Source organism: Zonotrichia albicollis, chromosome 12 (assembly GCF_047830755.1).
Source record: "Zonotrichia albicollis isolate bZonAlb1 chromosome 12, bZonAlb1.hap1, whole genome shotgun sequence".
NCBI lineage: Eukaryota > Metazoa > Chordata > Aves > Passeriformes > Passerellidae > Zonotrichia > Zonotrichia albicollis.
In genome coordinates this window covers 12,124,292-12,140,242 of record NC_133830.1, presented here as the reverse complement: position 1 = coordinate 12,140,242, position 15,951 = coordinate 12,124,292, and the positions used below count along the sequence as shown (strand labels likewise).

The 15,951-nt window shown below is 36.6% G+C and overlaps 1 protein-coding gene across 6 annotated transcripts in view; it reads right to left on the bottom strand.

Annotated features, from left to right (window-relative positions):
* The window catches only part of DNAH12 (dynein axonemal heavy chain 12), a 56,955-nt gene that overhangs the window by 25,431 nt on the left and 15,573 nt on the right, over positions 1 to 15,951 (bottom strand). For all 6 annotated transcript variants that reach the window (XM_074549806.1, XM_074549807.1, XM_074549809.1 and 3 more), the window contains exons 22-42: positions 15,610 to 15,892; positions 14,891 to 15,010; positions 14,346 to 14,502; positions 13,952 to 14,124; positions 12,544 to 12,696; positions 11,902 to 12,141; positions 11,211 to 11,456; positions 10,789 to 10,908; positions 9,964 to 10,073; positions 9,143 to 9,326; positions 8,260 to 8,400; positions 7,291 to 7,374; positions 7,020 to 7,208; positions 6,253 to 6,372; positions 5,275 to 5,463; positions 4,467 to 4,618; positions 3,629 to 3,767; positions 3,376 to 3,542; positions 2,050 to 2,305; positions 1,561 to 1,860; positions 678 to 856 (exon numbers count right to left, since the gene is read on the bottom strand). In XM_074549806.1, coding sequence (XP_074405907.1) covers positions 678 to 856; positions 1,561 to 1,860; positions 2,050 to 2,305; positions 3,376 to 3,542; positions 3,629 to 3,767; positions 4,467 to 4,618; positions 5,275 to 5,463; positions 6,253 to 6,372; positions 7,020 to 7,208; positions 7,291 to 7,374; positions 8,260 to 8,400; positions 9,143 to 9,326; positions 9,964 to 10,073; positions 10,789 to 10,908; positions 11,211 to 11,456; positions 11,902 to 12,141; positions 12,544 to 12,696; positions 13,952 to 14,124; positions 14,346 to 14,502; positions 14,891 to 15,010; positions 15,610 to 15,892 — 3,702 coding nt within the window. The remainder of the gene's footprint in view (positions 1 to 677; positions 857 to 1,560; positions 1,861 to 2,049; positions 2,306 to 3,375; positions 3,543 to 3,628; positions 3,768 to 4,466; positions 4,619 to 5,274; positions 5,464 to 6,252; positions 6,373 to 7,019; positions 7,209 to 7,290; positions 7,375 to 8,259; positions 8,401 to 9,142; positions 9,327 to 9,963; positions 10,074 to 10,788; positions 10,909 to 11,210; positions 11,457 to 11,901; positions 12,142 to 12,543; positions 12,697 to 13,951; positions 14,125 to 14,345; positions 14,503 to 14,890; positions 15,011 to 15,609; positions 15,893 to 15,951) is intronic.

The following is a 15,951-nucleotide window of genomic DNA, read 5'->3' as shown; positions in this document are numbered from 1 at the left end:
GAAGTGGCCTTTGATCAGAGGCTGCCAGCTCTTCAAACTGAGAGCCTAGCTCTCAGAAATCCAGCTTGGCACAATGACCTAGACTAAAATAAGCTGCTACTAGAACTGTTTGAAGAACCCTCATCACCTTCAGGAAGTAGCGACGTGTCAAGTTACCGTGGCAAATAGGAAGAGGTGGTAATCTCTAGCAACAGCCAGGAGGAAGGAGTCTGACCTCCTGATCTCTCTCAGTTGTAGCTCTGCATGATCACAAGTTAAGGTAACAATAAGGGCCTGCAGAGTCTAAAATTTCACAGGATTAGCTGCAGCACCAGCTGGGTGCATGGCTGTGCTGCACAACAGAGCAGACAGACAGCTTGGATTGTGAACATCTCCCTCGTGGGATGCTTGTCCTTAGGGAATGAAAGTCCTGTGACATTCATCTTCACTGGGGACAGAGGCCTAGGAGAAGTACAGCACCTACCTGAGAAAAGCTTCTCATTATTTACTTTCAGGTAGAAAAAGGAGAAGCATAAAGAAAAAATCAGTTTACTTCCATTCATAAAGGTGTAACACCACAAACACTATAAAGGATGCAAAAAGGGGAGGAGACATACAGAAAACCACAGTCCACAAAATTGAATATACTGAATTATCAACTACAGCTTAAAGCTCTTAATAAAACAGATCATAAACACCTGAAAACAACAAGGTTCATTCTTGTTTTCTGGGTTTGATTATATTCATCCAGACACTGCTCCACAACATCACTGAACTCCTCAATGCTTGGAATCTCAATATAAAGTTTTTCCTCTCCCTCAAGTTCTGGATCCATGTAGTCACCAAAACACAAACTTCTCATGTCTTCTTCTGTTACCTATAGCAAATATTCAGCGAATTATGAAGTTAAGTTTAATATTTAGTGAATATATTTCTTATTGTAATTTTAGAAAACAAAGGAGAATTTAGACAAATACCCCAGACACAAGAATAAGCACTCCAAAATATTTTGATTCACAGACAACATCCCCCTCAAAATTATGCTTCCTGCATTGAGCTATACACTTATTCTTAATTTTTTCTTGGAAAACAATTGGCTCAAATAGCCACTAACAGTTTCATAATCATGACCTTCAGATTACACCAAATTCATACAGATGTATATTATGAAAGGACAGCTAAGACCACAAAGTTATTTCTTCTATACATGAAAGCAACTACAAAGGACATAAAAAACAAACAACAAAAAAATGAAGACAAGGCATAAAATACAACATAATTACACAGCATTTTGGATATCAAAATTTAGTAACAATCACAGGATGCAGATGTACATATTTCTTTTAAGGAAAAGTAGCACATTTTAAAAGTAGTATTTTTTGAAAAGAATGTTCATGTACAACAGTTAAACCCTCCCAAACAATTTTCATTTCTACATTTTTTTCCTTATGAAGACATTTGGCCAAATTCAACTCAAATTTTCATGTGCATTTGAGTCAAAATTTCACCTATGATTAACTCCCATGTCCTAAATTTGCAATAAAAGCAATTATTTTGCAACAGGTACAACATGATACTCACAGAGGAGCTTCCTTCCTTCAGGTGTGCAAAAACTTTGTCGAATACTTCTTTGAAATGTTCTTTCACAATCTCTTTCACCAGATTGAACAGCCAGGCTCTGTCATCATCCTCCACCAGCCGGTCGTAGAAGACACGGAACACCTCGTGCACAAAGAGCCGAATCATCACCTGCTTGTTCTGAACCGCGCTTTTCTTAATGAGCAAACAGCCATGGATAACCCGGGAAAAGTCACGCAGGTTGAAGGTATAATGAGATTTGGCTGGTGTGGGCAAAAGATTTTGGATGGCTTTCTTATACACCTTCAGATGACAACAACAGAGAACAGCAAAATCAAAAAAGTAACACTGGCTGTACAATCATCATAATTCCTAAACGCCTTCTGAAATGTTATTTCTCAAAGAAACCCTTTCACACTACATAACTGTAGAGACAAAGGAACTTCAATGAACCAAATGAAGGAAATCCCCAGTAAGGTATTTGCCTCTTACCTCTAAGGTGGCAGTGACAATCTGATTTCCAATAGTGGAGAAGTCAGGAGGAAATTCATTAATCTTGAGGTAAAGAGCTACTACGGTAGAGAAGATGCGGATCATGGTCTCGTCGCTGAAGGAGTTGATGCTGCAGATGTTGAAGTGCCGCAGGAAGCGGGGGGTGACAGGGTTCCTGCCGCCCCCCGGGGGCCCCATCGCAGCCAGCAGCTGCACATCAGCAAGGGTGATTTTAGAGGTGTCCTTAAAATCATACCTTCAAAATAAAATGCCACATGGCACTTAAATACGGATATAACACATTTGTTGTACCTTAGATGCATCTATATGACAGACCAGCCCCTGGATGCATTAAAAAAGTATTTAAAAAAATATATATAAACATAGTAGGCATTATGTAATATAATATATATTTCTATATATTTTATGTTTTTAAAAACAAACAACTCCTCCTCCCCAAAATACAAAAAACCAACTAGTCCTTTAACTGTACACCAGTTAATCTCAACATATCATTTCCTGGCTGGAAAGAAAAATTATTTGTTTAAACCGCATTCTGTAAAGCCTGATACGGAATTTTGAGTATTAAAACAGTAAAATATCAAGGTATATCTCTATTCAAGAGTAACAGATATTGGAGCAGTGCCTGGAATCACAAGAGCAGCTGTATTTGAGAAGTGCCTGGAATTGCAGAATGATCCAGACTCAGGAAAACACCTGTTCCTATCTTCTAATATAAGCAAAGGCAAAAAAACTCAAAAGCAGGGAAGACTTTCAACTTATTTTATTTCATGCGTATTATCATACCTGATTTCACTGTGAATTTAAAAAAAACAATTTGAGATCTTGTTAAAAAAATGCACTGAATAATGAAAGAGAAACATGGATAATAGGGAAAACCAACATAAGAAATAAAATCAGAAGTTTTATATAACTGCATATATATAGGTATGTACAGAAAACTGCAAACTCAGTATAAGGAGAAAGAGAAAGAAAAAGAACAAGAAACTACATTGGAAAAAAAAAAAGTTAAAATAATCAAGGTGTAAATGAATAATTTTACTTACATATACTAACTCTGCTGCTCAGCACTAGAACATTCTAAAACACTCAAAATTAATTTGATCATGAATTTCCTAAACTGAGAAGTCCTTAGAGAGTAAAATACAAGTTGCTTCAACTTTAAAGAATGTATTTTTATATAAATTAAATTTACATTAACATTTACAAACCACTTCAAAAAGTTTTGAAAATAAAATTCAAAGGAATAAAAAAGTAACAGCAAATACATTAAAAAAAAAATTCAGTTGTATTTCAAATAATTACCAAAATCCATGGTCACAGAACTGTCTTAAAAGTTCTATAGGAGGCTGTGCCCCATACTTCTCCAAAGCTGGCATATTCATATCATCTACAAAGATAATGCACTTCTTTCCCATTGGAGGGCCAAAAACTCCTTTGCGCCTCTTGTCCAGCCTGGCCATGATGATGTTCTGCAATGCAAACAGGATCACTCAGAACACAGACTACATATCCATGTCCACAGCCTCCTGAGAGCAAAATGATCTGTTCCACCAACCTGAGTCTGATTGGCACTGGTTCGAGCTGAAAAGTTAATGAAGAACGGTAAGAAGAGCTCCTTTTCCAGGTTGTTCATTAACTTGTCCTTGACGTACACGGATTTCCCAGTTCCTGTGGGTCCCACGATAAGCAGTGGTCTTCACAAAAAAATAAAGCACAAAGACTGCAGAAACCTAACATTGTAAACTAAAAGCAACTAGAAGTCAAAAGTTTTACTAACTTGCCCTTCTTCTACCTCCAAAAACATTACTTGCCTAAAGAAGAAACTGGAGTGTTCTAAGACATTCATTAAACCCTCTCATAATTTTAGTTTGCTTCCATCATCAAGAAAATGGGAGGATAAATAAACATTTTTCATTCCTCATTCTAGTGGTGTTGGAGTATATGAACACACAGGGGAGCTAAATTTCTCCAGATTGGCCTTTCATTAATTCAAACTTCATAAAGCTTTCAGCCTTGGAACCTGAAGCTAGTTTTTATTTTATTCTCTTACATGATCTGACCATGACTAATATAAATGATTTTCACAGGATTAATAATTTAAAAAAAATCCTAAAATATTTATTTAATTGCCAAAGTAGAAAGAGGGTGCAACAATTCTTGGGTTGTCCTAAGCTCATCATCAGACTGCAAATACTAAAGTTAGACTGCAACAAGGTTTCACAAATACTAAAATCAGACTTTTGGGCAGATTTTTTTTTTGGTAGTAAATGTCTGTTTTAAAAGGCCAAATAAACTGAGGGTTTGATAAAAACAATGAACTCAAAGGAAAGAAGAAGAGATATTTCTACCTATGATCAAATGTCACTTCAGAAATTTGCAGTGAAGCAACTTACCTTCCATGGGTAATGAACAGGTCTAGCAGATAGGTATAGCGAACTGTATCCATAGTTGGGACTATGATATCTTGAATATTCACATTTTTATCACTGTAACTAATTTTTTCAATAAATTCATTCCAGTGAGCCCAACCTACTTTGCCTTTGAGCTAGGAAGAAACACAGATGTAGAACAGATTGGTGTTACACATATGAAGGGTCTTCTCTACGACTTCACTTTTGAAAAATTAAAGTAATGGATTTGAACAAATGAATGAACATTTGATGCTTCGAAAGTTCACGTATTTAGTTTGCTTTTCCTCACTAACAAAGAATTAAAGTACATACCTAAACTTAGACTGCTGTGTTTTCTCAAAAACCTTGTTCAGTGAAAACAAATTAAAAAACCACATATATAGAAAACCACAACAAAAAACCAAAACAAAGCAGTCTAATAGGCACAATAAACAAACATTGCAAGACAAACTACCTATGGGGCTAATATTCTGCTTTCCTTTTGAACAGTCCACATTACTCCTTCTAAACAAAAACAGATTTAAATCCACCAACGGAGCTTGGGTTACAGAAGAAATATGCAGCAGCAGTATTACAAATATAACTGAAATGTACATCTTAGTATTTTATTAAAAAATTGGTCAGTACACCAGCATTTGAAAAAGAAATTAAAAATGTACTGCGGGATTTAATTCAACCAACACTCCACAACACCCAACAGGCTTTGTACAGTTTAAAAACCCACCTGGCTGCATTTTCCTTCTGTTAGGACTGTAAGAATCTATTTAGTGCATGCAGAAGCCAATCCTACCTGATACACGTAGTCATAGACCAAGCCTTTCTCTTCTAAGGGACACTCCCACTTTCCCAAATTCTCTGGGATAGGATTTGTTTCAGATTCCTCAGACAAAGTTTCCCTCAAGAAATTATCAAAAATCATCCTGCTGTCACCATCACAAATTCCACCAATGGACCAGATTATGGCAAAAGCAAAACAACCCTGCAAAGGCAAAAAGTCAGTAACTAAAAGTTAGTAACTGTCTCATAAGCTGACACATTACATGAACCTTGTACAGTCTGATTAACAAACATAATTCTAAAATAATATTGTTAAGCAGAGAAATGTTAGCAATTGCCCTTGAATACCCCTGGCCTAAAGAGATTTAGAAATCTGACTGTAGACAGAGGACACAAATTATCTTACTCAAGGACAGAAAAAGAGAGAAAGAAATCAAGAAATAAAGGCCACTGACCACAGCAGTATGTCAGATGACAAAGCCTGAGAAGAGTTCTAATGACAAACCAGGATCTAGGAATTTTGCAATTTAATTTTAAATAAAATTCTTTTCAGTTTTTCATAAGAATAATCACATAAGTCAGACAGAGGATCCAACTAATATAACTGTCAGAAAACCCTCTTACATAGAAATTTTTGCTCAAACAAAGAAGCCAATCAGTGTTGCATGAATATTTATTTCCTTTGAGAGAAAGAAGACTCTTTGATTTAGCTAACCTCTTGTTTACTTAAAAAGCACATTTAATAAAAGCACTATCCTATTTAATTGGAAAAAGAGTAACATTTTTAATCATATTTGTCACTTGTAAGACTTCCATGTCATCTGGGTACCTCCAGAGTATGGGGAGAGAGAGCAAGAAGGCAGTAGAATTGTTTCACATGTCTCTTATTCACAAATTAAAGTTACTTGGATTAATAAAATTGCTTTGAAAACCAGCACATAGAGAAACATTTCTCTAGAATACACATTTCTCTCCATCTTAAAAAACCAACCATAATCCAGGCACGGATGCTTTTGTTGGTGGGATCTTCTTCCACAGCTGGACCAATCAACATTTCAAAAATCCGTGTGAGAGCTACTACAACATTGATCTCACTTGTGGGAACCAGCTCCTAAGAGATTCAAAAGGTTGGATGTCATACTTTACACACCTCTGGTTAATTTATATTTTGGAGATAAAATACTAAAACAATTAGATCACTGGCTAATTTAAAACACACACTAGAAGGCAAGGTTTACACTGACTTTTACTCAAAAGATCATTTGCCCTCCTCAGTCATTGAAATGCCAAGACCTTTAGCTCGTTAACCATGTTCATGGCTACCATGTGAGCACTGCAATTGAACATTCCAAATCAAAACAAAACCCACAGAAGGAGCTACAGCAAAACATGAGCAAAATTCTGAGCATGTCACACTGAGCTTGCAAGGAACTACACATTTCCTCTAAAACTTAAAAAAAGTACTTCCTTATGCAACATGAGATCTTTAAAGAAAAAAATGTACAAAATTCTCTTGGGAAGACTTTTAATTCAGTGTTTTAAATACTTACTTTAATACTTTACTTTTTAAAGTAAGAAGATGAAAACTATGATCAGGTTTCAAACCTTAGCTGACATTCTCATTTTAACTCTTAACTGGTCCCAAGAGCCACATATTCATTCTAACTGTGCTTGTCATGAGAGAACAGTCACCTCCTAGCAAGGGTAACAGAATGGAAATGGCCACTGACTACTGCAGGAAAAAATGACAAAAAATACCTTGCACTGTTTCTGACGGACTCTTAATGCTGGTGGTACCAACCAATCAAAAAGTCCCTGCAGGAGACCTTGATGTTCCTCTGAATCCAGAGGCTCAGGCAGTTTATTCAGCCAAGAGGTAACAATTGGCCTCCAGCCCAGCTGAGAAGGTTCCAAATAAATCATGCCACAACGACTGACCGTAGCAGGCTAAGGAAGAACAGTAAACTCATTTTATTGTCATTGAATAGACTAAATCTTGTTTAATACTTTAATTAACTACAAAACTTACTGATGCCTGGGAAAGATCCATCGTTTCAAAAATTAGAGTCATCTGAGGGGACATTTGGATGACTTCCCCACTCATCAAACAAAGCTTGAAAGATAAAAAATAATATGTAAAATCATTTTTAAAAATTGGTATTATATTACACTTCCTATCACAGGGGAGTTCTATATGAAAATTGGCAAAACCAAGTAAAATCAAGGGTAAGGTCAACTACATAAAATGTTTAACTACTTGTATCAACAGATTCTTATCAAGTTTTTGCTCAATTCTTCACTTAAACCATAGTACTCCAGAGTTACCTACCTGTAGGTTCATTACAATCAATCTTGCATATGACAAGAAGAAAGGACAAAAGATGTGTTCAGCTATTATTGCTAATACTGCAGCATTCCAGCTGGAGACACACTACCCTTTTGTACTAAAGTAGGAGTCCAGCTTGGGTACCTTGACACATTATCATACAGAACTTAAAAGTTCAAATGTGTCTAATTTGTCTATTTGCTTTGGGATTCCTAGGGCCCATTCACAGAAGTGCTGTTAGAATTTTGCCTTCAGAAGCCATTCTTTTGAAAATGCAACCCTTTGTATCTTGAGATTGTCTTGAAATACAGGTGTCTAAGCTTGTGCAGTCTTAAAAATAATGGGGTTTATAACGTGAAATTAATTGTAATTTCTGATATTTAAATTGCAGTTATTTATGTTAGAAAATCACACTATGGCATTAAGGAAATATTACATAATTCATGTCTTTCAGCAATGAGTTGATATTGTGATTATGATTCCAATACAAACAAACAAAACAAACAAACAAAAACCACAAAATAGAAAAGCTCACAACTTGTCACCAACACCATCTTGCACTTGCTCTTCTCAGAAGTCAGGCACTGCAGTTTGTATTAGGGGTTTTATACACAGAAGAGTATTTTCAGAATATCCCATCATTTTCTTCAGGCATTTTTCACTGACTGCTACCTTTTTGTTGTCATCCAGGACGGTGTTCATGCTCTCTATCCACAGGGTGTCGATGGGGCCATCGAAGATCACCCATTTGCGCTCGGGGGTCTCGGCCAGCGCGAATTCCCTGAAGGTTGTGGCGACAACGCCGTCTGTCCACTGCCCACGGGGAGTGACACAAAGCACTGAGGTAACCTGGCTGCCAGCCACACAAACCCTTCCCTTGCCTTTCCATTATCCCTCACTTGTAACTGCTCTGCTCTTGTGCTGCAGAGAGCAGTATCTAACTTTGGAGTATCACCAAGGGTCTTAAAACAACAGCAAACTTAAAAAAAAAAGAAAATTTCCTCTTGAAAAAATACCATAAGAAAAAAGACCAGCAATTCAATTTACTGAATCTTAGAAATGCTTTGGCCCTGTCTCGCACCTGTTTCTCCCCAGAATCACCCTAATTCTCTCCAGAGTCACTATTTCACATTTACTGCTTCATATTGTTCCTCCTCTAAACCTAAGTTTCACACTTGGGAACCCATGAGTTCATAGATTTTTCTAGAAAGTTTTTGCATTACTTTGATTATACTGGTTAAGAATAGACAGAAAAATGAATACAATTATGTTTGATATGATTTCCTAGCACGGATACAACTATAAGAGGACAATGACCTTCAAAATGGGATTGCTTTTTTTATTTTTGCATGTTTAAACCTATGCAGCTGCACACACGGTACTGCATCTTTTATATCCTAATTAATAACAGAGCACAAAAGTATTAGTTAAAATAAAATTTACTATTGTGTTCACATCTGAGTTTAAAATCATAAAATTATGACTTCAAGAGTTTACTATCCATAATAAAGGAAACATAATATACAGGAAACGTTACTTTTTAAATATGCATTACCTCATGGGATATGAGATCAAACTGCCCAAAAAGCTGGCCCATAGTGATTGATTTTGGATTCACAGTTCTATAAATGACTTTTTCTTCTTCACCATAACCACGCTCTTTCATAAGAGACAGAGTATCTGCCAACACATGTAGAACTTTGGTCTTCCCAGAAAATGGCTCCCCCACCAGCATGAAGCTGTTAGATGGAAAAAAAAATCCTACTATTAATAAATCTGTCTTGCAATTTAGACTTTCACAGATCACATGAAGGCCAACAGTACCAAACACACTTAAAGCCAATTTTCACCTAATTTTCAAAAAGTGAAGCAAGTAAATTTTCTTTGAATATAAAAAAAATCTTTTCCACAAACTCACTTATTTGCACATGCAAATATGATTGCACAATCTTACAGAAAAGATTAATGAATGAGCTGAATATTAGCCATCACATAGATTATGTCATATTGTATATATTTCCTCCAGTTTCTCTTCTGTAATAAAAGCTAGGAATAAAATGGCACAGATCTGACAACTAATATTTTAATAGAAATAATGTTTACAGTCCTAAGTTTTCACCATACTGGCATCAGCACCTAAAATCATTATACATGTGCAAGTGCTTCTGATATCAGGAAGAATACATTCCTCAGAAATACCTCCACAAGAACTTTGGGACATGCAAAAGCAGTGTCAATAATCAGCTGTTCCAAAGCTGATTGGAACAAAGAGGAATAATATGCCACCCTCAAAACCTTCTATAACTTCTATAACTTCTATAACTGCTACAGTGTAAGTCAGAATTACAAAAGAGAGTGCAGTGATGAGAACCTTACCCGTGTCTAACAATCATCATTTCATACGTCTGTATCATTTTCTGCATAAAAGTTTGCACAGGTTGGACATTATGTTGAGTGCAACATTCATTGGCACATTCCAGAAAATCCTAAAATCCAAACAAATCATAATCTTATTCCTGCTACAATTAAATTATTGTCCTGCACGACAATAGAAGAGTTTATGCTCATCAGAAAGGGTTTCAAATTAATTAATAAATAAAATTGCATTAGTCAGAATATAGCAAACTTCCTGGAGGAAAAAACTCCCAATTCTGTACTTCATGTGCTAAAACAGAATTTAACTACAATTTTTTTCTTAAGAAGGTTCAGGAAACCCTCAGGAACCCTCAGGAAACCAGCAGTATGCTTCAGAATCAAACACTTTTTTCAAGATTGTAGCATTTACTGAAAATTAAAAGTTAATCAAATTTGATTTTTTCCAACATACTCATCCTTTCCAACCATTCTCCACCAAAGATTGCTTCAAGTGTTGCTAAAAATAAAGTACAAGTACAAACCTTTATCTCACTTCATTATTTCCAATAATTAGGAAAGAAAACAGGAGGCCTAAAACTTGGCAAATGTGCAAATCAGTTCTCAGTCTCTAATGCACAACTCTTCTGAATGTAAGGGAACTCTGATGTGGATTAGATTCAGCACAGATAAAAGAATTCCCTTTGCTACAAAGTTTCATTACAAACATTCAGCAATTTTGCTCATCTTGAAATACCTCACTGCATCAATGGCACCTGATTACACAGCAAATCACCACAGAACAATCAACAATGGTTATTACCAAGGAAACATAAGAAGAGTACTTACATTGTAGTCTGCCTCAGGAAGCTCGATTCCAGGAAATAAATCACTGGTTATACCCATGAACAGAGGTATATCATGTGACAAAAATTTGGGCTCATTCACATCTTTAATTGATCTAAGAAGCTGGAAGAAACAAATACGCATTTTGCTGTTCTTATTAAGAGGCAGAGCACAAGGTGTTCAGCAATTAAAATAACCTAGTATGTAACAAAGGTGAATACATTAAATGGGGTCTTTGATAAGAAGCCCAACCATGCAATCACCAGAACAGCCCAGGAAAATGCAGCATGTCTTTTATTATCTTAATTTCACAAACTATAAAACATGGATCCATGATGAGACAAGATATGCTGGAACTGCCTTCAGACCTTAGAACTGCATGTGTCTACGAAACTCCTTAAACAAATATTCCCTCAGGAACTCACCAATATATCTTCATCTTCTGTGGGAAATTTTAACTTCAGGTTCCCTGCAGCCACCAGCACAGCCTTGACTGCCCGCATGCCATAGTCATAGTGATACTGAGAGGAAAGCTGTTCTGAACAAAGCCTGTAGGTCATGACTATCTTCACTGACAGAGACTTAGCATTCAAAAATCCATAGGAATAGAGGGAAATTTCTGCTATCAGAGCATAGTTTGGAACCATCATGGCTACCGTTCGGAAAAGAACCTGGAATACACACCCAAAGAAATATCTTCAAATAATTAATTTAGGAACGGAAGGAAATTCAGAACTTTTACAGCATTCATCCCCCCACAAAACAGTATTATCAATATTTGCAGCTTAAGACTCCCTAGGAATTTACCCTGAGCTACCACCAATATCCATCTTAATATACAATGCAGTACATTAAGAAAACCTGTGCCCCCCAGCTGTTTTCCCTGAGCACTGTCTCAAGAATGCAAGAATGCAATTTGCCCCTTGCACAGATACATCCAGCAGAAAGGAAGAGAAATGCTGTCCTCGGCAGGTGAGAGAATGCACTTTCTTTCTTTCAGCAATCTCCTCGTGCTGCACCATCTCTGCTTTCAGTTAGCAAAGCCTCTTCATGGAAACAGCTCACCTGGACAAAGTCATCACAAAGGTCACAGATTCATCTATCTTATTATTTTACCTTCAGATTATCTGGAAGTTCAGAACGTCCTGCATAACCTGGATTCATAGTAATTGCTATAAAACAGTTGGGGTTAAGCTTCAGCTCAGTTCCTTCAAAATTAAATATTTCTAGCTTCATCTGTATGGCTCTTTGGATGCAAAGGATCTGCTGTGCCACTACAGACAGCACTTCCAGCTCAATGCGATTGAATTCATCAAAACATGCCCAGGCACCTGATGAAGCCAAACCCTTGAAAAACTGCAAATGAAGAAAGAAACCAATAATATTGCTAGCAGAAAAGATTCAAAAGAAAGTAAGAATATAATGTTGGAAGTTTAATTAAATTTAAAAATTGCAATTACAAAAATAATGCTTGAACCTGTTTAGATCATAGATCAGTGATTTACTGAAGAACAAAGTTTTTGACTCTAAAGCAAGCTAAATCAGAAGATCCCAATCCCATGAACTCTTGTTAGTTTCATGTTTTAACTAGCAACTTAATAGACTTTCATAAATTACAGAAAATGAAACGTACAGAATAGCATATAGCATCCAAGGGCAGCAGACTACAGGTGCCACATTTATTTGTGTCTGCAAAACAGGGACCCTGAAATTTTCATGCTAAAAATAAAACACAACATATATTTATTTTCTGTTTACCTTTCCCATTGCCAGGTAGTCAAGGCCATCAGAGCAGTTAAAGACAACACACTGAACAGCAAGAGCTTTAGCCAAATCTTTGGTGGTCTCCGTTTTACCTGTTCCTGCTGGACCCTCTGGGGCACCACCGAGGTTTAAATAAAAGGCTCCAATCTAAAGCACAGAAATAGTTTATGGAAAATATTTGTATGAAATTCTTCTGAATGAAAATGGAAAAATTAAATTGCATTTGATAGTTTCATGCACTTAATTTTATTGAAGATAAAAGGTATGGTTTTCCTAATTAAAAAGAATCTGAAATGTACTTACAGCTGGGAAAAATAGGCAAGAGAATTTAATTTTGATGCTAACAGAGGGCTTAGCTTTATTATCATCATGACCATGATTGGTAACTCAATCTTTATTATACCCAATCTTTCAGTTCTTGTTTAGATACAACTTTCAAATTAAATTTGTTGCAGTTGCTTGTTGCTACTCTTTTCTCTCCATCTGTCCTTTAATATATCTTTTTCCTCTTTTCTTTTTCTTTCCCACACCATCCCCCTTTGATGTATGTCCCTCCCACTGACTATTCCATATTCTTTCCTATACTCCATTGAAGTAGGAGGAAATCTGACAGAAAACAAAAAAGTTGCACACTTTAAGCAAACAGTCCAATCCACAGTTACAGGGCCACGTCTGTATTGACTGACAAGTTCTGGGAATACTTTATTAAGATCTTGGTGGGCAAAGGACAAGACTTCTATTTGCACAATGCCACGCTTCCACCTGCTGTGCTCTGATTCAAGGCTTGTGAGCCTAAAACCAAACCAGACTACCAGCTGCATCACCCTCTCACACCAACATACTGTGATGTTCTGACAAACAGGTACCAAGCATCAGCTACGGCCACACCACGTGTGCCTAGCAAAACCTGAAATCATACTCCAGCAAAGAGACTGCAGTAACTGATAATGAGAAAAACTGTATCTGAGATGACTTTGGTAACTTTCAGTTGTCAGGTTAGCTGAGGATAAAAGAGTACAATAATAAACACCTCTGCCAAGAGCAGGGGTACTAAAAACTTGTACTAGTCTTAGGAACAGCGTGCTCACAAGTAAATCCTTCTCCATTTAATTTAGCAGCCCCAGAATATCAGAAAAGCACTTTGCGTTCTTATAATCTTTACAGTAATCAAATATTGTCTTTTTTTCCTGTGTGTTTTAAAAAAGCAGAACCATGACAGAAGAACACCCTAATGCTTCAGTCCAGATCTGTGGTTATGAGTGATTTTCATGTGTAACATTCTGCAGAAATGACAAAGCCCATTCTAGCAGCAATAGCAAGCCCTAAAGGACGGCTGCAGTGCTGCTGTGAGCAGCACAGAGCCCAGCAAGCACCAGTGCAGGGTGCAGGAGCCAGCCCGTACCAGCGTGCGGTAGCACCTGTCTGTCAGAGGGGTGATCACCAGGCGGGGCGAGTTGCCCAGGTACTCGTAGGCGTATTTCACATTGCAGTTAATGATGCACACGCGCACGTTCTCGTTCTGCCAGTAATAGCGCAGCTGGGCAAGCCACTGAAAGTCTGTTTCATTCTGCACACCTGGCAAACAGAGTTGACAGCAATCATAAAAGATGTTGGAGATAGCTGGATTTTCTATTATGGTTAAATTTAAAACAGCTGTGAAATTATTAATGCTGATGTTTGTAGCCAAATACTCACAAACCCATCTTAGTGCTGTACTGTTTTAGGCAGCAAAATCTGATTGGTTAATGATTTTTCATTAACTATGTGTTAAGAAAAACGTCTTCAAATATAATTACCACTTCCAATCATTTCCTTGATGACATCTCTAGCATGAACATCAAGAGTAACCAAGGCACCCAGTGTAATCCTTGTTTGCTTTGACAGTTTTCCTCTCACCAGCTCTACAATATCATTAAGTTGAAGCTGAAGTGCATCATAATAACCCTTTAAGCCCTAGGAGACAAAAGGTAAATTTGAGACTAGTTATATCACAGTTTCAAGTGTTCCAGACTTCTACATGTTGACTAGATATCTTAACAGAGGTTGCTTATTAAGCTACTATTTTATATTGTCATGGTTTTTCATCACATTCTCTCATAACCACAGTTTTGCATTTATGTTGCAAAGCTACATTTTAAACTATGATTGCTCTAAATAAGAATATTTAAGTACTTGAATGAAAGGTATAAAGCACTGTACATAAATTCATTTATGTCAAACAGAAATACTCAAAATTTTAAAATTTTATTTTAATTGTAAAAAACTGTTTGATTAAGCAAAATACACCAGCTGAAATGAAACACTAAGAAAGATTTTTTTCAAATGATGCATTACACAATACCTGGGACCCATGGAGAAGAACTTCATGTACCTCACTTGTCCAGTACATTTGAGACACACACAACACTACTTGGCCAGGCCACTCCAGAACCCAGTGCTTTCTCTCAGTCTCTAGATAAGCCTGAAAGAGTTACACACATCATACAAACACAGTGCCTGGGAATAAATACAGCAATGTAACACAGCAGTTTATAATGTAATCCTGTTAATATTCCTTGCTGAAGAATACTATTTTCCTATTTGCAATGTACAAATGGAGCTCTTTTCCCCTTAAGTTCACAATTTTTTACCCAATAATTTTAAATACTCTTAGAATTATCTTTCCATATTACAGAAATATTCACAACTTGTTAACTTCATACAAAGAAATATTTTCTGTATAATGATTTCCTTTTAGGAGGAAGCAAGCATATTACAAGTGTTCTATTTCTAATTCGTAAGAAACCTGAACTATTACATTGGATGATATATCCTGTAAAAGAGTACTGCTGTGTAACTTTTAGAAAAATATGTAGCCAGTACTATAGAAGAAATACTTGCATCTTATTCAAACTAAACTCTAATATATATCACTGGCCTATTAAATACATGTCATGTTAACTTGGTCCAGGCCACATGACTTCATCAGCTCCTGTGTTGAGGAAGAATTTTAGAAAGCCAAGAGACAGCCACAAAACAAAGATAGGTGCTACAGTTCTTAAATTATCATAAATCCCATACCATTCTTGATCTGGCAATTACATCACGTACAGTCCTCAGCATAACATCTTCTACTTGAATTAACCACTTCTCCACTGCACCTCGAGCTTCAGAAGTAGAAATGTTTGAAACCAGTGTCACACGCTCCCCTTCAGAGCTACACATTCCTTTGATGTCCAAATTGCGAAGGAAGTCCAGCTTAGCAATGCCCTCAAAACACTTCTTCAAGTGAGGCTGGACTCTAAGAGGATCCTTAGTCTCTGATAGGATCTCCAGCATTTCATCATTAGACAAGAAAAAGAAGCTAAAAAATTAGAAAAAATATACAGCTGCATTACCAAGCTATTTTTAAGACTGAACTTA